At 51.1% G+C, this 26,727-nt stretch overlaps 3 protein-coding genes across 19 annotated transcripts in view; 2 read left to right on the top strand and 1 right to left on the bottom strand.

Moving 5' to 3' along the window:
- Positions 1 to 26,727, bottom strand: part of RECQL5 (RecQ like helicase 5) — a 34,910-nt gene that overhangs the window by 4,798 nt on the left and 3,385 nt on the right. For all 9 annotated transcript variants that reach the window (XR_011422816.1, XR_011422814.1, XR_011422815.1 and 6 more), the window contains exons 5-8: positions 26,224 to 26,326; positions 25,569 to 25,680; positions 24,132 to 24,294; positions 18,472 to 18,551 (exon numbers count right to left, since the gene is read on the bottom strand). Coding sequence is in view for 6 of the 9 variants with exons in the window: in XM_070225980.1 (XP_070082081.1) it covers positions 18,472 to 18,551; positions 24,132 to 24,294; positions 25,569 to 25,680; positions 26,224 to 26,326 (458 nt within the window). In the remaining 3 variants the exon portion in view is untranslated. The remainder of the gene's footprint in view (positions 1 to 18,471; positions 18,552 to 24,131; positions 24,295 to 25,568; positions 25,681 to 26,223; positions 26,327 to 26,727) is intronic.
- SMIM5 (small integral membrane protein 5) lies at positions 1,869 to 9,557 on the top strand. 3 transcript variants are annotated; one of them, XM_023652018.2, is made up of 3 exons: positions 1,869 to 2,301; positions 8,303 to 8,456; positions 8,943 to 9,557. In XM_023652018.2, exons 2-3 carry the CDS (start codon positions 8,330 to 8,332, stop codon positions 9,050 to 9,052), a joined length of 237 nt encoding a protein of 78 aa, XP_023507786.1. In that variant the 5' UTR covers positions 1,869 to 2,301; positions 8,303 to 8,329; the 3' UTR covers positions 9,053 to 9,557. The 3 variants fall into 3 exon arrangements, with proteins under 3 accessions (XP_023507786.1, XP_003362544.1, XP_070082086.1); XM_003362496.5 differs by having other exon boundaries at positions 2,161 to 2,301; positions 8,308 to 8,456; XM_070225985.1 differs by lacking the exon at positions 1,869 to 2,301 and adding an exon at positions 7,664 to 7,686 and having other exon boundaries at positions 8,308 to 8,456.
- On the top strand, positions 14,409 to 17,467 carry ERLN (endoregulin). 7 transcript variants are annotated; one of them, XR_011422818.1, is made up of 4 exons: positions 14,445 to 14,647; positions 14,782 to 14,913; positions 15,310 to 15,390; positions 15,510 to 16,595. XR_011422818.1 is itself a non-coding variant. In XM_014738608.3 (3 exons), the coding sequence occupies exon 3, from the start codon at positions 15,516 to 15,518 to the stop codon at positions 15,696 to 15,698; it is 183 nt and encodes a 60-aa protein (XP_014594094.1). In that variant the 5' UTR covers positions 14,781 to 14,913; positions 15,310 to 15,390; positions 15,510 to 15,515; the 3' UTR covers positions 15,699 to 17,467. The 7 variants fall into 7 exon arrangements, 5 of the variants coding, with proteins under 5 accessions (XP_070082088.1, XP_005597213.1, XP_014594094.1 ...); XR_011422817.1 differs by lacking the exon at positions 15,310 to 15,390 and having other exon boundaries at positions 14,409 to 14,647; positions 15,510 to 17,467; XM_014738608.3 differs by lacking the exon at positions 14,445 to 14,647 and having other exon boundaries at positions 14,781 to 14,913; positions 15,510 to 17,467.

Raw genomic sequence — 26,727 nt, 5'->3', positions numbered from 1 at the left:
GCTTCTCTGTAGGTTACTCCTCTGGGCCCCAGCCCTCTGCCCTGCTCTGTCCTCTGGCAGTGGGGTGCCCTGGGAGAAGCATGGACTCTGGGTGCAGATGCTGACTCTGCTGCTGAGGCTGTGTCCTTGGGGAAAGTATTTGACCTCTTGAAGCCTACGCTTGCGGGCCTGCAGAACAGTGCCAGAAGAGCACTGGCCCCGAGGGCAGTGTAGGGCTGAGTGCGATGATGCTCTGAAGTGCTCTGTACCACACCTAGTGCACAGTAAGGCTGTTATTATTACTCTTCACGCTTTGCTGGGGGTGGGAGAGGAAGGGCACAGCAGGAGGTCATCATCCCATACCCCCCAGCCCCAGCCTCAGTACTCTGCCCTGCTTCTCTCTCTTGGTGACCTCTTCCTTGTTGTCCCCAACAAGCAGCTGCCCAGCCCAGTGTACACAGCCCAGGGCCAGGGGGCTGCCCGAGAGCAGGAACCAGGCCGCTCTGAGAGCTGGCACCATATGCTAGTCAGTGGCGAGGGCAGCACGGAGACACAGCCTTGGCTGGAGTCTTCCTCACCGCATCTTCCACTGCCTCCATCCTGCCGCAGCCCCCTTGGGGTGCCGGCCTCCAGCTTTCTCTCCTCTAACCCCCCAGGCTGGGGGTGCAGTCAGTCCTTGGGACAGATGCAGAGGCCCCAAGAGGAACCACAGCTCTATCAGGGTTCTCACAAATGGCCATTCCTGCCACAGGAATGTGGCATGGGGTGGGGGAGCCCAGGAGGAGATGCTGGAGCAGAGGCAAGGCTGTCCAGGCGCCATATGCCAGGGACAGAATAGCTGGTGCCACTGCTCTAACGAGCACACTCCTCTCAACGTGTGCACTGCCTGGGGCTGCAAGAAACATCTAGAGAAGCTGGGACCCCGAGCGGCAGGCTCCAGGAACAAGAGCTGATTGTTGCAAGGCCCCTAGGAAGCACAGTCTGGCTGCCTTGTTTAGTTAAGTGGAGAACGCAGCTCTGAACAGCCTGAGACAGCAAGGAGGCCGAGGCAGCCACCGGAGGGCACTGTTCCCGCCGCTCCTCAAGTCAATGTGTAACACATTCCAGTGCCAGAGTCTGTGCGACCGCACAGTGGCTGCCTGTCGAGCCTCTGGGAGGTTCTGGCATCCAAGTGGTGTGGCCACAAGGCTGGCTTCCTTCGCCCCGCCCTCCCCCAAGCCCTGACTCACTGGAGTTTTGTGCTCACACTCAAAGGGCTCCATTGACAGCTCACAGATGCGGGCTGTGGTCGGCTCCTGCGCTGATCCAGGCACAGCCTGGTCTGCTGGGGTGGCACAACCAGCCAAATGTCAAAGGGCCCCACCAGCCACTGAGCTCTGAAGCCCGTCCCTGATAGCTGGGCCAGGAGTATGGCAATGGCCCCAGCAGGCGCTCTTTGGCAAGAACAAGACCAGCAGAGTCCTCTCTCCTCCCAGAGTCCCAAGGAACAGAAGGCACCGCCCCAGGCAAGCAGGCCAAGCGCAGGCCACTCTCAAGTCACGCAGGACTCCCAAGTTCTTCCCCAAGATGCCTCCCAAGGGGGCTGGCTGCTTGGGTGGTCCAGCAGCTCCCCTACTATTTACTTTCTTTCCAAGGAGAGGCCAGAGGGAGGGACCAGTCAGGGAGTAGCCTGAAGGACAGGTTGGGGTCAGGGAATGTGGGCCCAAAGGCCCTCCTGAGCGTGGGCAGGGAGCCAAAGAGCTGGGAGTGCCCGGGGCCTCCCCCCTCCCTCCCCACTCCACTGCTCAGGTGGAACCTCCCAGGGGTCATCTTCGCCAGGGAACAAGAGAGCCAGGGAACAAGAGAGCCGACCTCCTCTTTCATCAGATCACAGCCCAGGCCCAGCCCACAAGGCTTAACACACACCCGCCAGGAGGGAGAGGAGAGGAAGAGGAGGAGGAAGAGAAGAGAGGCAGCCCGGCCCATGCAGACTCTGGGGCAGGGAGCAGCAGCAGGACAAGTCCCCAGCAGGGACTCCCTCGCCTGGGCTGAGGCACTGGCTCCCCCCTCTTCAGTGGCCATTCCGTGTAACTTGAAACTTGGATCTCTAGGACGACCGACAACAAAAAAGCTGAGGCCGAGACGGCAGCTGGCTATCAGCAGCGAGGAGGAGCTCACTTGCTTGCACTGAGGAGAGGCGCCCAGGGAGCAGCATCAGGTCAGAAAAGAGAAGTCAGGGAAGGAAGGAAGAGGTGGCGGCCAGGGCTGAGGAGAGGCACGTGGAGGCTGCTCGGCTCCCTAGCACCTGCGGTCACCCCCCAACTCCAACACCTGAGCTCCCAGGTGAGTGGTGCAGGCCACAGATGAAGAGGGGACGAAGGGAAGGGAGCAAGAGGGGTCCCCTACCCCAAGAGCAGAGGCCACAATTTACCATGATTGCAGAGAGGAGGGTCACAAGGGATGCACTTGGTCACAGTCTCCAGACAGCCTCCTGTCCAAACCCGGGCTCCCCCTCTTGCTGGGACCCAGCACTGGGGGACACAGCCCGAGGCTGCAGCCCTCCACTGAGGGTGGCTTCCTCCCTGCTTGCTGAGCAGGCAGAGGGGCCCAGAGTGCCGCTTACTCTGCGAGTTTGTTTAAGCTGTTTCCATTCAGGGGGCTTACACGAGGGATTTGACGGTCCCAGCTGGGGAGAGAAGCGTCACCCGCCACTGAGCCTCCCTTTCCCCTGGACACAGGCAGAGCCCTCCCTGTCCCTGCTTTCCCCCAGTCCAGAAGGCTCCGGCAGGGTCTTCCCAAGTCAGTTCTTACCCCCCAGGATGTGGCAGGACCCACAGCAGCTCTGCCCATCTGTGTCAAGAGCCGCTATTTCTTGTGAGGGGCTTGGCCGGCTCACTGCCAGCTGTTCTCAGCTCGGGGCTCTGCCCAGGAGCTCCTCTCTGGGCCCCTTTAGATCCCCACGAGCCCCCAGATTTCCCTGCATGCTGCGCCAGAAAGGCGAGGGCCTGACTCTAAACCCAGGGTGGGAAGAAGGTGACAATGGTGGACTTGAGCCTGGGGGAGGGACTGCCCTGGTATCTGGCCCTCTGGCCCTCTTTGGCAGGGCCCCATGAGTAGAGACTGGCTGCCTACTCCTGCCTCCACGTCCCCACAGCAGGGTTAAAATCTCCCTCCCCCATCCCCCAGATGTTTTCCCCAAAGCAAACAAGCTAGTATCTACTTAGAAAGAAAAAGACGGATCCAGGGAAAAGTGGAACCCAAGGATCAGTCCAAGTGTTCTTGGCTCAGCAGAGGCTGTGGGATTTGGCCTGGGTTGGTGGCTGGGGAGACTGAAATCCTGCGGTGACAGGCAGCGTGTGGCAGAGAGAAGGGGCAGATGCTGGGCTGTGCTGGAGGTAGCGGGTTAGGCCTGGTGAGGGAAGGGCGTGGTGGGGAGCCCATGGCTACCCCTGCCAGCTCTTATCTGTAATATGCCCCAGCAGGTAGGTGGGCATCAGAGTCTCTGTACCCACAGAACAAGGGTGGAAGGGGCCCCCGGAAAACAGTCTCCGAGCTGGGAAAGAAGGGTGATGCTCAGTTTCTGGGGCTTCAGGAACAACCACCAACAGCAGGAAGTGCCTCCCGCCCTTGAAAGCGACAGGGCTGGAGGAGTAAGGACTGCTGAGGGTTCAAGTGCCTACTGCCTACTGCAAGTCAGAGCCAAGGAAGAGAGGGGGTTGCCCTAAGGCTCAGCACAGTACACAGTGGGCATCTCTGCCTTGCTGGTCGAGCCTCTGGACCCCCAAAATCTCCCACAACCATCAGTTATGCCTCATTCTAGCTGTTCCTCAAACAAGACAACTCCCCACAGGGCAAGGGTGGCTGAAACCCACCATGACAAAATAACAGGGGCCCTGAGCCATCAACACACTGCGCTTATCAGTCACAAACACAGGCGCCTGCTGCCTGGTACTCTCTATTCTCTTCCCTGTGGGGCATCTGGAGTTGGAATATCAGTTTTGCAAGGAGGAAGCAGGGACGCTTCAGTACCAAGTGGCAGCTGTTTGGCCTGCAAGATGCCTGCCTGCTCTGTCGCAAGGTTCTCTGTGCCAGGAGATGCCACACAATGGGATGTTTTCTAGTCCCTCCAGCTCTGCCAGCTTTCCTCTCTGCCCTGCTCACCATCCCCCCTCCACCCCCCGCGCCCCCCCCCCCACCAGCTGCCACTCCAGCCAGGGAGCACCCTCCGAAGGCTCAAAGAAGAGCCATGCGGACAGCCAGGCTGCTCTTCCTTCCAGGGGCTAGGGGAAGCCACCACTAGCTTGGCTGCTTCCAACGAGGAACCACTGAGCCTGGGGTTGGGAAGCTCTCAGGTTTCCCTGGTTCACAGGCAGGAAGTACAGTTTTGGAAGGAGTTTGATGGACCTCAGGATAGAAAGACTGGAAAAATACAGAGAATTACCAGTAGCCCCATTTGGCTTCCCCATCTTCCTCCCTCCAAACCTGGGAAGGTAAAGGGGACGAGAGGCAGCCAGCCCCAGAGTGCCCACTTTCCCAGGCCACAGCTGGGAACACTTAGGCCTCCCCCCAGAGCAAGGGCTGGGACACAAGCCACATGGTCACCTGACGGCTGCTAGTTATATTGGGCACCAGGCGTCAGGCACCCCCTTGGCCTTGCTTTAAATAGCCCACTGAGAAGACCGCCTGGGATCTGCTGCTATGTGCCTCCTTCTCTTAGGAGAACAAGGCCCCTCCAGCTCCCCAAGGTCCTCACTAACGCTCATTCTGCTCAAGCCCAAGCTGGAAATGACAAAATGTCAACTGAAAAGCAAAGGTGGCTCCTCTTCAGCCTTTGGGGCAAAGCAGCCATGTCCAGCAACCCCACTTAGTTCATAGCACAGATGGGACCCAGTGAGCAGACCTGGGTAAGACCCCAGGCTGGGTACGGCTGGCTAGTTCAGGTCCCCAGAGAGGCCCTGGGTACAAAGCTGACTCTGTCTATGTCCGTGGCCTGCCGCTGGTGTGGACTGACACTCCCAGAGTGGAGCCTGGGTCCTCTGGGCACGAATCTGCAGCTTTCTGATTTCCTAATGTCTGCAAGATGGCTGACCTATAGCTGAAGCTTCTGCTCCACACACCTCGCCTTTACTGCACAGCAAATTCAGCCTCGGCCCAACCTTCCTCCTCCCCTCCTGCCCGCTCTGGAGACCGCACCCTCAGACTGACCTGGGGTCTCCACACCCTTCTCGCTCACAGGTGGAGGCGCCCCCTCTGCGAGCCCTCCCGGCTCTCTGGGCGTGGTGGCAGCACAAGTGAGAAAGCTCCCCCTGCCCACCGCCCTCTGCCCACTTCCTCTTTTAAGGAGTGTCTCTGATGGCTACATTAGGCAGTGCAGGCACGAGGCCAACCTGGCTGAAAAAGCCAGACCAAGTGTAGACGAAGAGGGAGAAGAAAAAGCAGCCCAGCTCCTGAGCCCGGTGTAAACTCTCCTCCAGGGCTTCGGTCAGCACCGCCACCTCCTCCAGGAATGAGGCCAGCAGGCGGGCTCCCATCCTCCTGGAAACCTGGGGAGTGGGGATGCCCAGGGACCCCAGAACAAGGGAGGGGACCACCTCCTTGTGCAAGTCTACTCCACTGGTCAGCGGAAGGAAGTCTCTTCGGGTGACCAGAGGAGAGGGGTCCTATGTTCAGGAAGGAGTTCGATGAACAAGAGATAGACACACAAGACCCATCCCTTTGGTGACGAGTACCACCTGTGGTTCTCAAAGAGCAGGTGCGGCCCTGGCCTGGTGAGTGATACGCCTGATAAAAGCAGTGCTCCAGACTCAGGAGTGTGGGGTCGGGCTGATAAGGTGGAGCCCACCTGCCTTCAAAGGGCTCTGACCTTCCAGTTCCTGTGCTGAGCCTACTGCACGGGTGGTGCACTCAGTGGGCTGCTCTGGGACTGACTTATCTTGCTGGTAAGGAGCAGGCTGCCAGAGACAGGCCTCCATCGAGAGACAGCGTTGGGCAGTAGGGGGAGCGCTGGCTGGGCCCGTCCTGCTGTGTGACCTCGAAGAAGTCACATACTCTTTCCAGTCTCAGTTTCCCCATATGTAAGAGGAGTCAGGGGTGGATGACCCGTGTCATTCTAGGATTCTAGCCTCTTAGTACATTTGGAAACTGGGATCCTAATCTGCTTTGCAGAAACGTGCTGACCCTTGGGTAGGGCATGAGGGAAGTTAGAAGACCTAACTCCAAGGAGCCTCCCACTTTTGACAGGAAACCAGTGAATATTCCATGGAGCCATCATGAGCCTGCTACCCCCATCATCACTTAAAATAACAGCTCCCCATCTCCAGCTTGCCCCCTACCACTTCCTTCATTTCACACACCGTAAACATCCTGAGAAGGAAGGACACAGATGAAACTCCCCAAAGGTATTTGGGGAGGGTCAGGTGACAGTATATAGCGGGGTGCAACACCCCGAAAGGCTGCCTCAACTCTCCTGAGCTGGCCAGACCCCACCCAGAGGGGAATCACATGCGCTGGGCACCTCCCTGTGCCAGGCTCTGTGCTGGCTGCTGTTCTGTGCTGCCAGGTGGTTAATCCTCCAACAGCCTTGAAAGATAGACAGCTCATCTTCATGTAAAGAAGAAGGGCCATGTGGACAGCCAGGCTGCTCTTCCTTCCTGGGGCTAGGGGAAGCCACCACTAGCTTGGCTGCTTCCAACAAGGAACCACTGAGCATGGGGTTGGGAGGCTCTCTGGTTTCCCTGGTTCACAGGCAGGAAGTACAGGTTCACAGGCAGGAAGACTCAGAGAAATGAAGTGACTCGTCGATGTAATGAAAGCAGGAAGGGGGCAGGCGGTATTCAAATGCAAGACATTTCAAACAATGTTCTCTGGGGGGCAGCTGACCCATGAGAGCAGTTTCCTTGTGGAGAAGGAGATGCAAAAGGTGCACACCAGTGCCCTCCACGTACTGAAGGACTCTAACGCAGAAGAGGGGTGCAAGTGTCCTAAGCGACCACAGGTGGGACTAATGAGGTCACTAGGAGGTCCCATCTTCTCACAGTCAGAACTGCCCCAAGAAGGAATGGGGTGGGCTGCTGTAGCAGGCAGGAATCCCCACCTCACCCAGAGAGGCTCAGCTAAGGCTGCGCACCACAGGGAGGGCAAGGAGCCAAGGGCAGGGTAGCTCGAGCAGATGACCTTCAAGGCAGCTCTAGGGCAGCTATGCTGTGGCAGCAGCACTGGGAGTAACCGGCTTCACAGACTGCACCATCTCGGGGAGAACCTGCCTGGCTGAGACCAGCGACAAGGCAGTGGTAACTAGAGCCCAAAGTCTGGCACAAGCCCCTGGCCACCTCTTAACTGCCCTGGATTAGGGCTGCCTTGGTGAGCAGGTTCAGGCTGGGCTGGTTCCTCTCTGAAGAGGCACTGGCTTCCTCATGCCCACAGTTGAGGAGGAAGGGGAAAGCAACTCTGATGTACAACATGCCCCCACTCCTAGACTCCACCTGGACCTTCACCTTCAGCCTCTTGGGTACCCTAGGGAGGCCTGGAGGGCTGAGCTGCCACAGACCTGGGGCGGGGTGGGGCTGCAGAGGGGACTGTCCTGGTCAGGGCAGGGGGCAGATCCGAGCCAGCAGGGGAGGGGCTGACTAAACCAGCCCTGGGATGCCTGATCCCATCGAGAAGCCTCCTTGGGAAAAAGTGGAGGGACACAGTGTCTTCTCTTCCTCCATACAGGACAGAGAACACCGTGTGAGTAAAGAAATTGGGCTGGTGGGAGAGGTGGGGGGCCCTGGGGCTGACCTTGGCCAGAAGGCCCCATGAGCCTGCTCTTAGGAGAACCTGATCCTTCTGCCCCCACATACGACAAAAGGCAAGAGCACTGGGCTGGAGTCCTGAAGCCCAGTCTCCCTGCCAGGGAACCCAGGGGAGGCACCCAAAGTCCTGAATGACACACGGGCCACCAGGGAAGCTGCACCAATCCAAGGCACCCGGGCAAAACCTAGGAGTGGTGTCTGAGACAAAGGAATGTAACAGTGAAGTCACCGCACCTCACAGTCAGAAACCTTGGCTAACCTTGGCCAGGTGGCAGACCCCTCCTGTGTCCACTTCTGCCGAGCTGCCCCCACAGTAGGGCCTCAGGCTCACTGTCATCACCACCTTCCCTCACCCTGAGCAGTGCCAGCTATGTGGGGGCTGAGGGCCACCACTGGGCAGAGGGGCCCTACCAGCTCCCTTCCTCCCTTGTGAGCCACCAGGGGTGTGATGGGTGAGACCTGACAAACTCGTTCAACGGGTTGCGGGTGGGTGAGAGGGTGGATTCTCTGAAGCCAGCCCCATGGGGACTCCACGTCCTCTCTCTGCTCAGAGCAGCCCGACAGGAACCTGGCGCAGCATGGCAGCCACCAACTTTGCGCAGGAGATACACTCCATGGGTGAGAGGCTGCTGCTCAAGCTGCAGAGGCTGCCCCAGGCCGAGCCCGTGGAGATCGTGGCCTTCTCAGTCCTCCTCCTTTTCACAGGTAAGGTGGGGCTCTCAGAGTCTCCTGAGTGCCCATGGCTCTTCCTGGCATCCAGGAGAGACGAGACCCTGATGCAAGAGGGCTGGCAGAGGTAGCTGGGTGTCCCCCAGGCAGGAGGAGGAGGACTCATCCCTCGGGGGAAGCCAAGGAGTTTCCCCCAATCCTCTGACATGCTGCTCGAGTGATGGGGTGGCGCTGGGAACCAGGACCCAGAGGCATCTCCAGCATCCCAACCCAGGGATGAAGGAAGCAAAGCTCTGGGCAGCAGAGGAGGCACCACCGGGAGGTCAGAGCCCTGGTGGCTGGCATGAGGACAATCAACACCTCTTGTCAGACTCTCGGGTATTTCTGACCGCAAAGCCAGACCTTTGGGCAAAGGTCCTCCACACCTCCAGAGGGGCTTCTTCAGAAGTTGGGTGGGTGTTCTCGCTCCTCCCCCACCGCTGAGTTTCCTGTGCTGTCTGCTTCTCTCTGCCAATCCTCCAGCCACTGTTCTGGTGATGCTGCTGATCGCCTGCAGCTGCTGCTGCACTCACTGCTGCTGCCCAGAGCAGAGGGGCAGGAAAGTCCAAGTGAGGCCCATGTCCCCACCGTGAGGGACATAGATGACCGAGGAGACACTAGAGAGGAGACTGCCAAAGTCACAGCCCAGGGAGCAGCCTGGCCCTGCAGCCCTCACCCTTGACGACAGAGATCGATCACCCCAGCTCTGGCCCTGCCCAGGAACCCAGACACTGACACCTGGAGCCTCATCAAGGAAATAAGGTCTGTTTCGGCCACAAAACTCTCTCATCTCTCAGCGAACACTGGGTCCCGAGGAGGAGTCGACTGTTGCAAAGACTGAGTAAGCCACTGGGAATTCTTTGCCTGCCTGCACTTTCTAACAAAACATGGAAGTGGGGTCCCCATACCTGGGTGGAGAACAGCCCACACCTGTGAGGAGCTGGCCCTCGGGGCTCCCACACCAAAGAGGAGCAGGCCAATCAGAGGGACTTTGTGCAATGGTGACTGGAGCCCAAGCTCCCTGCCAGAGAGGGGGCATGTCAGTATTCTGTTACAGTATTGGTCTGTTTGTTTCCCAGTAAAAGCTTTTGGATTATGTGTTTCTGTGGCACAGACTCCCTGGGCTGGGCTCTGTGCATTGGGAGGGCAATGTGCCAGAATTCCAGGGGCGTGGCCACCGACTGTCCTTTCCAGGCCTCTGCTCTCCCCGTGCCCAGGAAAGCTGGAAAAACACGCAGGCAGGAATGCCATTCAGGAGGGAATGCCACAGAACAGGGGAGGCATGCAGTGAACTTCCCGTCGAGCACTAGATACTAACAAACTCTGGCTCCCAGATGCCCACTCTGCAGTGAGGAGGCAGGTGCTGGGCTTGGGAACACCCCTTAACAGTTTCCACTCCCATTATCTGTAGCCTGCACACTCCACACTAGCAGGCTCAGGCCACCGGGTCTTCTCAAACTTCTGGAGTAAGAGAAGAGAGGTCAGGCCCCTAGTATCGTCCCTAACCTGCATCCTGACCCCTTCGCCCTTTCCGCCTTTGTGTGCCAGACTGTCCAGGTGCAAATCCTCGCCCTGCCACTCATCAGCTGTGCGAACGCAGGTTAGTGACTCCACCTCACCTCACTGAGCCATGTTTCCTCCCCTGTGAGGTGGGGCTCATCCTGGTAACTGCCTCCTGGGGTAGGCTTGTGAGGATAAACTAGGATGACCTCCATCCAGCACAGTGCTGGGCATACCCATGAGCTCTGTAGATATAAACTGTCATCATTATTTGCCCTTCTACACAAGGGACTGACCCAGAGCAACACGGACCCATTTTAAGGACTGGTCCTGCTGAAATGTGAGACCTCCCTGCCTCTCTCCCTTCAGTTTATTTTCTCTTCCAGAGAACTTTCCAGGTAGAGCTACCACCCCAGGAATGAGGGTAGGGGAGGCAGGAGGCTCCCGTGGTCCCTCCCCCTTCTTTCCCACTGGTCCCCCAGAGCCATAAAGAGGTTTGCATTTTTTGTGGATTAAGAGAACAGTTTAGTGGCTACCAGGGGAAAGGTGGGGTGGGGGGTGGGCACAAAGGGTGAAGTGGTGCACCTACAACATGACTGACAAACATTAATGTACAACTGAAATTTCACAAGATTGTAACCTATCATTAACTCAATAAAAAAAAAAAGAGGTTTGCATTTTTTACATGCCTCTGTCATCCTGGCCTGCGCAGCCTGGGGGCAGAGCACCGGCTACCCCAGAAAACAGGGAGTGGAGAGGGGATGATGGCCCCTGCTACTCCCCCCAGCTCCAGCTGGTAGCCAGGAGGGAGAGGCTCTTCGTTCTTGGGCTGGTTTCACTTCTTGGTGTCCACGGACTTGTCTGACAGGTTTGGTTTGGGTTGAAGACCCAGAGAAGTGCTTTCACACAAAAGAAAAGAAATTCAAGAATCTGCCTGTACCCTCCGCTCCACCACCACAAAAGAATGGGTTTCAGAATAATAATGATGACAATAATCACAGTAATAATAATGAAGATGGTGACGACGATAAAGATAGCTAAAATTCACTGTGGGCTTATGCGTGCTCAGGCATTGTTTGAAGCATTTTGATAGCAGATAAATTCATTTAATTATCACAACAACCTCAATGCTGCAGATCCCATTATTATCCCCATTTTAGAGATGAGCAAAATGAGCCTTAGCTGACACTAGGTAACTTACCTAAGTTCAACCAGCTCAAAAGTGGCAGAGCCAGCCTCTGGGCCCAGCCTGTGCACTCCAGAGCTCCTGCTCACCACACCCAGGGCCCCAGGCCTCCCAGGTGCAGGACAGATAAGGCTCTGATTCCATTATCTTCCATCAGCCAACCCCAGATCCCAAACAGCCACACCCCAAACTCTATCTCAAAATAACCTTCCTAGGAGTGGGTGGGGCCCAAGAGGTAAGAGCTGGGGTGAGGCCCAACTAGGTCTCCCTCCCAGAGGAACAACGGAGGGAGGTGGGAGGGACCGGATGGGAAGCGCTGCTCTTTTCAGTCCCAGCGCCCCAGGAAGCCCTCAGTTCAGGAGGTGCTCCAACAGGGCAGCAGCCCAATTCCCAGCGGACCTTTCCTTAAGCAAGTTTTCATCAGCATCAAGAATGTCCCTTCCTCGGGGTGGCTGAGGCTGAGCCTCTTTGCTAGAAAAGATTCTGGCTCCCTGGTCCAGCTGCCAAGAGGTAGGGACACGGGCAGCCCTCAACACCGACAGGCTGACTGGCCGAGTCATTCACATTTTCCTCCTCCAGCCCAGGCAGTATCTAACTGCTGAGTCCAAATAAGATGCTGTCCCTGCCCTCAGAAGGCTTACTCCTTCCCACTCCATGGTAAATTGGCACACACTGAGCCCCATCACCAATGGCTCTTCCCAGCTTTCGGGCCAAGTCCTGAGCAGGCTTCAACTCTACTCAGCTTAACAAACCAGATCTGCTCTAGGATGACAGCAGCTTGGTAAACTCGGGGCATGGGTCTTCTCTGGGGAAGATGGGCATGGAGAGGAGGCAGTAATTCCCCCTGTGGTAAAGAATAAACAGAGAGGTACAGCAAGATGCTGGTGGCCATGGAAGGTGTGGCCGACAGGCTGTCCGAGCCTCAGAGACCATCTGGCTGACTCTGGCTGCCATGCCACCCTGGACCAAGCTACCATCAACGTTTGCCTGTGGTCACTGTAGCAGCGTCCAAGCCAGTCTCTGAGCTGATCTTACCAGCCTCTTCGTGCCTCCCAGCCTGTGGCCTCGGCTCCACCACATAGTGGTCTCTCAGTTCCTCAAAAGGGTTTCACTCTACTCTTAAGATCTGTGCGTTTTACGTCTGTATGTCAAGCCTTATCAGAAACTACAGCAAGGCTACCGGAGCAAGAATCTCATAGCAAAACTTGGCAGAGAGCATACAAAAGAGTCTTCTCAAACATTAACATTTCAAAGCAACCTACAATAAAAATCTTCATGATGACATATTTGCTTATGGGTAATACTCATTCCAGACCATAAAAAACTGAGGACAAATTAATTTTGTCCTTAAAAACAGTTTTCTCACTCTCCTAGGGACTTGCTGCCTGCCAAACACTGTCCCCTAATGCCCTTACATGGTCTTCACGTCTCAACTTCAACACCACCCCTCACAGGGGAATCCCCTCAGCCCCCAGGCCAGGATATGCCACAGGTACCAACAGCATTCCCTCCCACTTCCCTCCACATGCTCTTCATGGTGATCATTTCAGTAGAATTTTCTGATTGGGGCCAGCGGTTAATTGAAAAAGTCGGTTAAAATAACTTTTGTGTATATGACATACATTCTCTACGCATCTCATTTTAAATGGAAACACACTCATGCACATTCCTTGACCAATCTTTTTTTTTTTTAAATTGAGTTAATGATAGGTTACAATCTTGTGAAATTTCAGTTGTACATTAATGTTTGTCAGTCATGTTGTAGGTGCACCACGTCACCCTTTGTGCCCACCCCCCACCCCACCTTTCCCCTGGTATCCACTAAACTGTTCTTAGTCCATAATTTTAAATTCCTCATATGAGTGGAGTCATACACAGATTATCCTTCTCTCGCTGGCTTATTTCACTTAACATAATTCCCTCAAGGTCCATCCAAGTTATTGCAAATCCTTGGCCAATCTTTTTGACGTCACGCCAGGGTCTTTTCTCTGTGTCGGTTTATTTACCAGAGCTCCTACATTATCTATTGACTAAATTTTACGTTTCTTTAAAGCTGAATAAGAACTTAAATATATCTGCAAAGAAATCTGAGTGTGAAATCCTTCTGGATTTTTACAAAATGTTTACAGTTGTCTTGTCCACATCTATTGTGACAGGATTATCATTTGAGTCATTCCGAAGTCATTCCAAAGTGGTCAAATACATGTTTATAAAAACAACTCTCTTGCTGCACTCACTCTGAGATACAGCTCAAAGCCTCAGAGCTCAGAGTGTGGCGCAGGTGAACAGCTGGGTTCAAACCCCGACGCAGTTACTTCCTAGCTGTATGACCTTTGGTAAGTTACTTAACTTCCGCGCCTGTTGCCTAGCTGTAAAATTGGGGTTTCGGCTATTACTGCTGTTTCATTTTTTATGTAATGTTAAGTGCAAGTATGTAATTACAAGTACAACTGCCACAAACAGGTTTGGGAACAAACAGCTGACTCTTGATAAGCATCCAACTTCACTGATGAAGCGGAAGTACAAGGGTATATTAGAGACCAGCCCACTGGCTGGGAGCATTTAGCAGGCCAAGTATTAGTCAGTGTGTTTTACAGAAGGAACTGGGAAGCATCAGGTAAGCCAGGGGTCAATTAAGCCCATGATAGTTAAGAAGGACTTTACTGGCTTGCTCATCATCTGTCTCCAACCCTGGCTGCACATTAGAATCGCCTGGCATGTTACAAAGCACAGGGCTCCGATATGCCCAGAGACGGACGCAAGTGATATGAGGTGGAGCTTGGACACAGGCACTTAGAAAAGCTCCTAGATGATTCTACAAAGAAGGCTGAAGACCGGCACACCAGAATGTAAGCTCTGGGAGGGCAGGGCCTGCCCTCTTGGGTTCACTACTGCTCTCTTGGTTCACCACTGGACACGCAGCACCTCACGCAGTTCCCAGCCACAGCAGGCACTCGCATCCTATCTTTTAAAGGAGCAATGGTGGCCACTAGGTTTCAAATGCCAGGACACACAGGCTCCATTCCCACTTCCTAGCTGCCCTATCAACCAGTGGGTAGGAACCAAGCACACGAAGCAGCTGAGGCTGTGCCTGAGAGGCAGACAAAGGCACCGAGGGAGAAGTTAGGCCTCTGCAGGAACCCGGGGCCTCAAGGGTGACAAACGCTTCAACCCAGAAAGTAGTTCTAGGAGGTGCCAGCAGGAGCTGCAGTTAATCATTTACCCGGCACCACAGGAAGGGGGCAGCCTGTGTGGCAGTTTCCGCCCCAGGGCTTCCCAAGCTCCAGGCAGGGCCCTTCAGTCGACAAGTCATCTAGACAGAGAGGAGGGGCCGGACCCAGCCACGGGTGAGGCGGACGGGTGGCCTGGGACGAAGGCCCTGGATCTACCTCTGTCCCCACCCACCCCAAGTCTGACTTCTCTCAGCGAGGACACCTCAACACACGTGCCCTGAGCAGCCCCCCAAAACGACATCACAAAAGGGCAGAACACAGCTGAGGGGGTAAGTATGAAAGGCAGAAAGGGAATAACAGTTGCTAGGCAACGGGCCCTAGCCCACCTCTCTTTGCTCTGGTGACAGCAATGAAGTCTGGTCAGGGCCACTTGGCAATGCGTACACTTTTGTCCCCCCAACAGTCGCTTCTTCAAGTCAGGGTGCAGCTCTGGTCACCTGGTGCCTCTTCAGCTCAAGCCCCGCAAAGCGTGGGGCCTGAAGCATTCCCTGATCCGCCTGTTCTTAGGAGACGGGAGTGTTAACAGCAGAACCAGGTAACGACTCCTTCCACGACTCCGTTCACTCTGCCGTTACTCCTGTACTCCGCACAGGCTCGCAGCCTGCTGAGTTGAGCTATGTTTCAAGGTTCGTCAGTCCTCCTGTTTTCAGCTGCTTCTAAGGAAGGTGACTGAGGTCTCAGCTCGAGTCAGTCCACTCCTCAGCTCCTACGCTGATCTCTCAAAATGCTTCCCAAAGGTTTGGCAGGAGAAACAGGAAGGATCTAGAGCAGTGCTTTTTAGATTCTAGCCGAGTAGGTATCAGGAATGGGGGAGAAAGTCCTTGCTCACACCAGGGCTGTTTAGGAAAGGACTGGAGAATCCAGAGGCAGCCTCCAGGAAGAATCCAAGGGCCCCCTCTCTTGATGCCAGTCCCTGTTCCTATTTCTATAGAGGAGGAAAGTCCATTTGCCGCTTGCTGGAGGCAATGAGCCCAAAGACCCGCCATCCCTGCAGTGTCCACCAGGTGCACAGGTGGGCCAGCTGTTCTCTGAGATTGCTCCAGAGGGCACAGTTGGGGGGTAGAGAGTAGCGCCTGGGACAGGGCCTTGGAAAGGCCCCTGTACTCAGGGCCTCTGTCCCTTCTTTTCCAGGTTCACATGGACAAACTGATAACAAAGCAGAACCTCACCTGGAATGATGAGTTCTGGGAGAACCCCTGGGACAAGGGGGCCCTGGCAGTGATCATCTTATTCATTGCCACGGTTCTGCTTCTAATCTTGTTTGCTATTGTATTTGGTTTACTCTCTCCACTTGAGGTCAACCAGTATGAAGACTCATGACCTGACTTTCTTGGGGCCACAAAGGGGGCTACCTGTCATATACTCTCAAAAAACCATGTACCTTTTCTTCAAAGCCCCTTCAATAGTCTGGAATTATACATTTTCTTTGTGATTATCTGATAAGTGCCTGTCTTCCCCACTGGACCAAGCACCATCAAAGCAAGGGATAGGTCTCTTTGTGCTCACCATTGTATCTCCCATGACCAGTGTGCCTGGCACAGAGTCAGCATCAATCAATATTTGCTGGCTGAATAAATGAAGGAACAAATGAGCAAACAGATGGTTAAACAGGAGGAGGCTGGCCTGTTGGCTACCCCAGCCCAGAAACACCAGGAGATGATCAAGCCCGGTTCAATTGAGGCCTGAACACAAAGCTGTGCTCTCATCTCAGACAAGGTGCCAGGGCCTCTAGCCCAGAGGATGCTTCGAAACTAATTACTATCCCTTTTGACACTAAAAGATAAAATGCCCTGTCATGAATAATCAAACACTTCTTTTTCATGGCCATAACTCGGAGAGAGGAGCTGCCTGCAGAGGCGGGAGGAAAAGTGCTGGGTGCCCCACCCTGGCCTCATTCATACTGAACCGAGTATCTCTTCTGTTGGTCCCAGAGGTGCCCAGGTATCCCTCACAGGGTCCCACAGCCACCAGGTACCCCAGACCCTACCACACTGCTTCTGTAGAAATGTACTCGCTTCTACCAAAGCCACCAAAGTGGCCTGTCCCTCACTGCCAGGTGCCCGCCCTCAGGGCAAACAGCTGCTTCAACTTCAACCTCAAACCAGGACTATTCTTAGAAAAGGGACAAATATCTGGTGGGGAAGGAGCCTTTTCTTCATGCTATACCCATTTATACAATAAAGAAACATTTCCTTTTACTCAAAGGGCAACTTCAAATCCAGCTATACCAGCAGTGTTTATTCCATCCCAGGGCCTGGAAGTCCTGGAATCTGAAACCCTGTAGCAAATGAGATAAGGGAGATGAGGCGCACATGGGGCAACAAGAGGCCACAGATGCCTGGACCCCCCAGTGCACTATGGGAGCCCAAGCTCCCTGGTATGAGACAGGAGAAATAAAGGCAGAGGCCCTTAGGAGGACCTGTCCCCTTGCTTGGAGAGCTGCTGCAGCCTCTTGGGATATGGCAGAACTAACCCTCCGGACAGGCCTACAGAGCCTCAGACTCATCCCAGACAAGAACCCAGCCAGGGTTATTTCCAGTGTAGGGGACTGTAACAACTAGCAAGGACACTTGGCCCTTTCATTATGAGCACTTTGCTCAAGGAGCCTAAGGCGGCCTAATTTAGCAGCTCCCTGTACTAGTGCCTGAAAAGGGCTCTGGTTGCAATGGCTGTGGGCAGGGGTGCTCCTGGCACTGCAGCCAACCACCTCAGCTGGGCGTGGTCGTATCACAGAGGCCAAATGAGAGATGGCTGCTTGGAGAAGGAAACAACCTCAGTCCACTGACTCCTTGGTGAATAGCAGGAGGTAGGAATCAAAATACATGGCCCAGGGGCTGGCCCCGTGGCCGAGTGGTTAAGTTCGCGCGCTCCGCTGTAGGCGGCCCAGTGTTTCGTTGGTTCGAATCCTGGGCGCGGACATGGCACTGCTCGTCAGACCATGCTGAGGCAGCATCCCACATGCCACAACTAGAAGAACCCACAACGAAGAATACACAACTACGTACCGGGGGGCTTTGGGGAGAAAAAGGAAAAAATAAAATCTTTAAAAAAAAAAAATACATGGCCCAAATAAGTGCCTCTGGTTTCCAGAGGAGAGCCCCAAACATCTGCTAAACACCAGTACCACATACTTAATCAGCTCCACGCTTCAAGAATCTAGACTTGCAAAAACCAAGATGGCAAGTGTGTATGCAAATATGCATGTCACTGAAAATCAGGAGATCTAGGATTAGTGGAGTCTGTCTACTGTGAGCTTTGTGACCATGACTTCTCTGGTCCTTGGTCTGTTCAGCTCTAGGTCTGAAGCAATCATTTCTGCCTCATCTACCTCACAGGGTTGTCCAATGAGAACTGACCAATGAGATCAACAAATCAAAGAGCTTTTTGGACCAAAGGGCTGCACAAATGCAAAGTGCTCCCCGCCTGTCCAGAATCCTCCTGGACATCCCTCACACAACGCACTCACAGCTGCTCATGCCCAGAACCCGCCATACCACAACTTGCCTGTCATTGAGCAGCTATCAGGCTCTTTCATGGCCCCCACCACCAGCAGATGCAGATAAAATCGATAAGTGGGTTCCATGTGGGCAGGCTGGTATTCTGTTAGAAAAGTTGATTTCTCTCCAAGTGTATTACCTCCCACCAAGAGAGAAGGTGGGTCACATGCCTGTGTGGGTCTGAGGTAAGAATGATAAGCGTCTAAGATACGAGTCACCTGGTAAGACTCAAGTGAAGCCAGTGGTCCAGCTCAGTGGCATGTGATGACCACAATGCCAATGGCTCAGAACTCGTCACAGGACTCAGGACCGAGTCATTCATGGGACCAGCCATTCCAGATACGGTGGAGCAGGGTGGATGGATGACCATTCAAAATACCAATACCACTGCCAAGAGTTTCTGGGGCCTTCCACAGAAAAGTGGAAGGGTACTGACTTCCACGCTGCCTGAAAGGATGTGCCCCACACAACGGCCTTTGGCAGGCAGGGGTCCCTTGGTGGCCCAAGAGCTGCCCTATGTTAGCTGGTTGACTAGTGGGTGCTAGGGAAGGAAAAGATGAACTGACACTTTGCTCCACATACGAAATGTCACTCACCCCAGTTCTTCACAGAAGCTCACCAGGGCATCAAAGGCCACAACAGCAGCTTTATCAGATGCTTTGTTCCCTCTCTTCTCCTGGAGACAAGACATGACCATTTAGCAAAAGTCTTACATAGTTGGACTACTGTGTAGCTCAAAAAATGATGAGAAAAATATCAAATGACAATAAGAAAGCGATTTACAAAACAGTATCCCCAAAGCTTTCCATGCCTCAGAATCACCTGGGTAACTTTAAAGGACTGACCTGAGGCCCACAACCAGACTACCGAATTGAACTTTCTGGAACTGGAGCTTTTGGGAGTTTATATTTTCAAAAAGCTGCTCAAGAGATTCCCATGCACAGGGCCCAGGGAGTGGCATCTGGGAACCACTGTACAGTACGACCTAATGTAATAGTAGGAAATACACGCACAAGTGTGTGGGCTTCCATATGCAGGAACATATATACCTATGTGCACACGGAAGGATATACACTAAAACGTAAACAGTGATTACTTCTGAGTGTTGGAATTATGCATTATTTGCCTTTCTGTACATGTCTTATTTGTCAAATTTTCCTTTTAAAAAATTGTGAAATTAAAAAAATCATCAAAAAGTAAAGAAAACATAATAGACACTGATATCTGAGATATTTATCTAATGACTCTCTCCTTCAGGAAGGTGAACCAGGCCCACCTCCCAAATGCACACAAATACATATCCTTCCTCTACCCCCATTCTCCCAACGTTTATGACACAATTTCTTCTTAAACCATAATTTTCCTTATTATGACTACGTCAACATTGTTTGGAGCTAAACCACATGATTACATTTTTACATTTCCTATGACCACATATCCTTTCTTGTACAACTTTGCTTCCCTGAAATTAATAGCTGCTTTGTTTTTTCATTTACTTAGATCTCAGTTTATCACTAATTCACCCCCAAATGTTCTGACATAGTGAAAAATACATTCAATAGAGGCCAAAGATGGCAGGTTTCCACTATTATTTTTGGAAACTTCCTTCCTGGAACCTTCTGTTGCCCTGGTTCGATCTGGAACGCTGTTCTCCAGGCCTGGTGCCCAGCTGTCTCTCTGAGACCACCCTTCACTGACGTCCTAGGACACGCCCTCTGCCTTGCCCCTGGGGCGGATCTCCATCTCCTTTCTCGGTTTACTGTCTCTGTGGTGGAGAACAAACATCCTTTAGTAGCTTCTCCACAAGAGGAAGTTTTTTAAAACTTCGTGTCTGAAAATGTGTTTGTCCTATCTACACACTTAACTGGTTGGCTGGGTAGAAAATTCTAGATTGGAAATGGTTTATTTAGAATTTGAGGGGCCGGCTCGGTGGTGTAGCGGTTAAGTTCGCACGTTCCACTTCTCGGTGGCCCGGGGCTCACCAGTTCTGATCCTGGGTGTGGACATGGCACTGCTTAGCAAACACCATGTTGTGGTGGGCGTCCCACGTATAAAATAGAGGAAGATGGGCATGGATGTTAGCTCAGGGCCAGTCTTCCTCAGCAAAAAGAGGAGGATTGGCAGTAGTTAGCTCAGGGCTAATCTTCCTAAAAAAAAAACCCAGAATTTGAAGGCGCTAGTTCATTGTTATCTTGTTTATGGTATTAGAATGGAGAAAACTGATGCTCTTGTGGCTTCCGGTTCTTCATATATCACCTCACTGGAAGCTTTCTAGATCTTCTCTTTATCTCAAATGATCTCAGATGTCTCAGTGATGAGCCCAGCATGAGTTCTTGTAATTCACTATGTAAGTTTTAAATAAACACCTTATACCCAATCCAATCACCTTACCACAATCTTTTCCTTGTCTGATTTTGAATTTCAGATAAAAGAGACCAGTTAATCATGTCCCTTTAGTTAATGGCAGACTATCATTCTTGGCCCATGTATTCCCAATCCCTCCTTTCGTTCACCTTCTCTCCCCATTCATTCATTTATTCAATAAACCTTCATTGAGAACTTACTATGTTAACAGCACTGATCTAGGCACACAGATACACAGGAAACAAAACGTCCCTGCTCTCATGGAACTCACATTTCAACAGAGCAGATAGAGAATAAGCAAATCTATAATGTCAAACAGTAATAAATGGGTTTTTGTTTAAAGCAACATAGGAGCTTTCCTGGGCCCTTGGCTACGCCTGTTACCCTATGGTGAGTATGGACCGTAATTTCTTCACTCCTCATTGCTGGATATTTGGTTTGTTCCCCATTTTCTGTCCTCATGAACAATTCTGCCATACAGGCTGTGGAGCACATGAGCTTACGCACTGACTCTTTTTCAAAAAAATATTTTTAATTAATTATTTTTAGGAAGATTAGCCCTGAGCTAACATCGGCTGCCAATCCTCCTCTTTTTGCTGAGGAAGACAGGCTCTGAGCTAACATCTGTGCCCATCTTCCTCTACTTTATATGTGGGACGCCTACCACAGCATGGCTTGTCAAGCGGTGCCATGTCTGCACCCAGGATCCGAACCGGCGAACCCCAGGCAGCCGAAGCGGAACGTGCGAACTTAACTGCTGCACCACTGGGCAGGCCCCCTGCACTGACCCTTTTATTTCACGGGATTGGGTCCCAGAAATACGATATCTGAGTCAAAGGTTACCTGTATTTTAAAGTTTATTAGATATTGCTAGATTGCTTCCCCCAAAAGACCATAACCATTTTTCTCTCGGCAAAGTGTAGGCACTCTTTCCTGTACATGCCCACCAGCCACAGGTGTTAGACTCTTTTACATGTGTGTCAAATCACTTTACTTTAATTTGCATTTATCTGATTACTATTGAATTTGGACATCCTTGCACGTGCCATGTGGATGAGTTTTTCTGGGAACTTTCTTTTCATATCCTTTGTTTTTCCTTGTCAATTGGTAAAAGCTCTCTATTTTCAACTTTAACCTTTGGTTTGCCTTCTATAGTAAATATTTTTCCAGATCTACTATTTATCTATTGACTTTGTTTATGGTATCTTTTGCATAAATTTTTCCCATAGCAGGATTTATAGAAACTTAAGAATTTTTTCTATACTCAATTTTTTTAAAAGATAGCTTTCTGGATTTCTAATTCTCCTTACAAAGTAAGTATCTCTAGCCCTAGATTATAGACTAAATTTTCTTACAAAATATTGATTATTTTTTACATGTAGGTCCTTAATCTGTCTTTTATATAAGGTGTAAAATGGGGCACTTTTATTAGATTCCAGAGGGATAGCCTATTGTGTAAGCATTACCTAATGGAAAAGCCATTCTTTTCCATTAAGTGGAACTATCAGCTTCATCAAATATTAAACTCTCACATATTCTGGGACCTATTTCTAATTCTCTCATGTGTTCCATTGATTGTTACTGGATTATATAGATTAGCGTACAGTGGCATTACAGCATGTTCTGATACTGGGTTAGCAAGGCCCCCTCATTCTTCTTTTTCATGCTTTTACTGGCTATTTTTGGCTACTTATTCTTGCATATAAATTCTAACATTCCACTACCCAATAAAACTCTTTTGGGATTTCAACTGGAACCTCACTAAATATTTATATTAACTTTGAGGAGGATTTAAGATATGTAAAACTACATCTTCCCACCCAGTTTCTGTACCTGTTCAGAACTTGTTTTCTTTCAATGAGATTTTAGTTTTCTTCATCTAAATCAGTGGTTCTCCTTCCTGGCTGCATATTAAAATCAACCAGGAAGCTTTAAAAAAAAAAGTCTCCTGTTAATAGCCTGTAACATTTCTTTCTAGGTATTTTATACGTTTTGTTCTTACAAATTAAACATTTTTTCATTTCCATTCCTAGGTATTTATGGTAATGTGAAGAAAAGCTACAGATTTTCAAAATATTTCTCTTATATTCAGCCACCTTGTCAGGTTTTCTTATGAATTCTAGTAGATTTCTAGTACTCTTGGAGGTTTACTAGGCAGACATTTGTTGACATTTCCACATGCTGGTGTCTTCTCTCCTGTTCTCCTTGTTGTTATGAGTTTATAATTTTTTGGTCCTTTTATTGTCATTTCAGTGGAGATCAGAAATAAGTACCCGTGTTCAATCTTTCTTTTTAACAAAAGTCTACACATATTCTTTTGTAACATGCTTTTTTCACACATTATGCTTCAGAGGCATTTATCCATATTGCTACATGTAGATTTACTGTGTCATTTTTAACTGCTCTAGACCATTTCACTGTGTCACAAACCCACTCTTTACTTATCCAAGACCCTCCAGAGGAGGAGTTCAATTTCATTATGATGGTGTTGCAGCAGACATCCCTGGACACCCTTGTATGTGTACATCCTTGTTGATGTCACAACTTGCCTGTCTAGAAGTGGAATTACTGAATGGCAGAGCACCAGTGTCCTCCACTTATACGCATCACCTCTGGTCTCCCTTCAAAGCAGTCACAGCAGGTTATCCTCCTGACAGCACTGCGAGTCGCCCTTTCCCCAAACCCCTGTCAATAGTGATTATAAAGATGTTTTACATTTTTGCCAATCTGATGAGTGTAAAATGATAGCTTGCTGTCTAATTTGCATTTCTGTGGTTCCTAAGGGAAGTCGAGCATCAGTTTATACATTTATTAGATATTCTGGTTTCTTCTTCTGTGAAATTCATACTTTTTCCCACGCAGTTGTTTGCCTTCTACTTGTTTACCTGTAGGAGTTCTCTATATATTCAGTCAGTTATGTATATTGCAAATATCTTCCCCAACAATGGCTCATTTTTTCACTTTGTTTATGGTGTCTCTCATTATATAGAAATGTTTACTTTGCTTTTAGTCAGATAGAGCATGTCTTCTTTGATGGTTTCCATTTTTAAAATCTTGACATACTCTCCCCTTTCTCAAGGCTATAAAATACTCTCCCACAATTTTACAGTTTTTTGAAGTCTTTAATCCACCTGTGATTCATATGTGTATGGTATAGGAGGTTGGGATCTAATTTTATCTTTTCCCAGCGCCAATTATTCAACAGTTCACCCTTTTCTTGTTTTTTCTTGTTTTTTTTTTTTAAAGATTTTATTTCTCCTTTTTCTCCCCAAAGCCCCCCGGTACATAGTTGTATATTTTTAGTTGTGGGTCCTTCTAGTTGTGGCATGTGGGATGCTGCTTCAGCATGGCCTGACGAACGGTGCCATGTCCGTGCCCAGGATTCGAACCGGTGAAACCCTGGGCTGCCGAAGCGGAGCACGTGAACTTAACCACTCGGCCACAGGGCCAACCCCCATTTTTCCTATTGATTTACATGCTACCAATCATTCACCAAGTTCCCTTATATACATCGGTCTGTGTCTAGGCTCTCTACAAAGAATGTATAACCAGTAAAAAAAAAAAAAAAAAAAAAAAGGCTAACAAAAAAAAAAGATGATATGGGAAAATGCTTATGTAAAATGCTAACTAAAAAAAGGCAGGATTGATCTTGACTATGTAAAGTAACATGCACACAAAAGACTATTAAGGTCAATTAAATACAAACAAAAAAGTCTAACCTAGCTTGTTGCAAGCTGCCTATCCACCAACACACCATTCCCCTCTTGCTATACCTTCTAGGCCCAGGAGCACCCCTCTCGCTTACAGAAGTTCCATCTGGGTTCAGAAATAAGACGTGTGAAATCGGAGTGGCGGGTTTGGACAGAAAGGGCTCCTACTGCCCGGGACTTACCTGGAGTTTCGCTACTTCCTTCCTGATCAGGAAGCTGACTTGGTCCCGGTCATTCCTGGAGTAATAGAGACGGCACCAGGAAGGCTTCCCGTCCCTGCCTGCCCGGCCAGACTCTTGGTAGTACCCAGCCATAGACTTGGCAATATTCCAGTGGGCGACAAACCTGCAGGATCCAAAGGGACAAGCAGCATGAGATGTGGTGGACGAGCTGAGGGAAGGAGTGATTCTGAGTCAGCAGAGCAGGCCTCTCCCAGTGACCAGGAATGGGAAGGCTAGCAGGTGGAGAGGTAGAGAGAGGGTCCAAGAGCAAGTGTGGCTAGGACACCTGCGGTCCATCAGCAGGCCTCCTTGCCATGGAACAGCCCAGTGTAGAGGCCACAGCAGAGTTAAGGGGCCAATCCCAGCACATATGAGAAATCAAACAAACCTCACAGTCAGAGGCCCAGTAGAAAAAATATTAGACTTAAAGGAAGAAGATTAGGCCACTTCTGAGCTGCACAACCTTGAAAAAGTCTTTATAACCTTTTTGAAGAGGAAAAGGGATACATTTATTAAAGACCTACTATGAGCCAGTGTATACAGTTGTCTCATTTAATTTTTACCGTCACCATCACGCGAGGTAGCCCCATTTTATAGACAATGAACTAGATGATTCAGAGAGGTAAATTTGTACAAGGTGACACGGCAAGGAGACAGTAGAGCTAGGATTTGAGCCTAGGAGTGTCTGACTTCAAAGTTGTCCCCTAACAAGACACAGCTGACTCAGGGTTCAAACTCTGATTCCAAAGTCTGTATTCTCTCAAATTTAGTGCATAGACTAAGTCCTACCCTGACCAACTCAGGGCCACTGTGAGGCTTAACAAGACCATATACACAAAAGTGCTCTGTAAATCATACAAGGCGTTACTGTTGGTGTTAATCAGAGCAAAGGGCTCCAGGCTGTAGCCCAAAATGTCTCTGGAAGGCCAGGCATGGCTAGAAGCGAAAGACTTCTCAACAGTTGCCAGCGTGGGGCTAGGAGGCTGGGATGCACCCGTCTCTTCTAGACTGTTAGTAAGCAGTAACAAGGAATGACAGGAATGAAATCTTTGCCTCTGACTTCCCACAGGGAGCAATTTAGGATAGTTCATCCCACCCTCTCACAGAGTCCATCTGCTAAAATGTGCACAAACAGGCCTGTGTTAATGGATGAGCCTGACAATGTGTGTGCTGTCCCCTCTCGTGGGGGATGGCAGAATCCTGCTGTGCAGTTGCTGGGGAGCAGGCTGCACAGGAACTGTCAGCATTTGGGCTGTGCATGAGGGACTCCTTCCTGGGGCCTCCTTCCCCTCCGGCCCTAGAAGGAGCCTATGGCCCTGGTCCTCTAGGCAGAGCACTAGGCAGCCCCACCCTGAGCCAGGCCCCGACCAGTAAGGTAAGACAAGAACCAGAGCTCACCTGACATTAGCTTTGTCCACTCCCATCCCAAAGCTAATGGTTGCAACAATTACAGGGACTTTCTCCTCCATCCACTCATTCTGCACCAGTGTTCTTTCAGAAGCCTTCAGCCCTGCAAGGGAGGAGAAGGCAGGGAAGGAAATTCACATTTCCCCTGGGTTTCCCTTGGGGTCTACCTTGGGTTTGACACTCTGCTGGGCACTGTACACACATCCTGAATCCATCAGTTACCAGCTGTATGATCTTGGGCCAAGCACTTAACCTCACTAAGCCTGAGCTAAGAAATGTAAAGCCCCTAGCCTGTGTGTGGCACAGAGCACTCAATCAATGTTAGAGCCACGCTTCAAACCAAAGTCCACTGGCCTCCACAGCCTATGCTCTTTTCACAACACCAATACCCGGGCTTATAAAAACTCATCACCTGCTGCCGAGTGGGCAGAAGGTGAGAAAGAGAAGTCAGGAGTCACAATTCTCATTTTAGACCTCATTCGTGTCTACACTCCCTTCTGTGAATTTAAGTGAATCACCTTAGCTTTGTGTGGGTATCTGGAAAAAGATGACGGACCACCTGATTATCCAGGATCCATAAGGAACAAGAGACCCACTAAGAGGCCTCTGAGGGTGAAGAAGACCACGTGGCCTACGTGCCCCTTACCTGCATGGTAAGCCTTGGCGTTCACCCCCCTATAACTGAGCTCTATCGCCAGCTGTTCGCAAGCCTCTCTGGTCCTACAGTAGACAATGCCACAGCCGGACAGCTGAATGGGGAGACACAGAAGAAAATCAGCATCGGGAGGAACAAAGCAGTCAGCTGATTACACTGTGGCCTGCTTTAAAAGAAGCTCTGCGCTCTTTCTCTCATCAGCCTCACAATCTCCTCTGAGGCAGGACACCTAGCAGGGCTCTGGCACTTTCTAACAAAGTAGGACCAAAACAGCTCAAAACCCAACCTACCTAACTCCTCTGCCTCCTCCCCTGAAACCTTGGATAGCTCTGCAACGGCCACCCTCAGAGGGGCCAGCTGCTTGCCTCCCACAGGATTCCAGGACGAGGGAACCCCACTAAGAGGAACAATGTCAGGAAACCAAAGGGACAACCCTCTGGGCACGAGTTTTAAGAAGCTACAGCTAGTCCCGGCTGAGGAAGCTGAAAAACCAAA

This window comes from Equus caballus, chromosome 11, assembly GCF_041296265.1.
Source record: "Equus caballus isolate H_3958 breed thoroughbred chromosome 11, TB-T2T, whole genome shotgun sequence".
Classification (NCBI taxonomy): Eukaryota; Metazoa; Chordata; class Mammalia; order Perissodactyla; family Equidae; genus Equus; species Equus caballus.
Note: the sequence above shows the minus strand (reverse complement) of the source record. Positions and strands in the feature narration are given on the sequence as shown.

Bases quoted from the DNA above. Each gene is read 5' to 3' on its own strand.
- SMIM5 (XM_023652018.2), top strand. From the start codon at position 8,330: ATGGCAGCCACCAACTTTGCGCAGGAGATACACTCCATGGGTGAGAGG. The intron at 8,457-8,942 runs GTAAGGTGGGGC...CCAATCCTCCAG, and splicing joins AGTCCTCCTCCTTTTCACAG to CCACTGTTCTGGTGATGCTG.
- ERLN (XM_014738608.3), top strand. From the start codon at position 15,516: ATGGACAAACTGATAACAAAGCAGAACCTCACCTGGAATGATGAGTTC.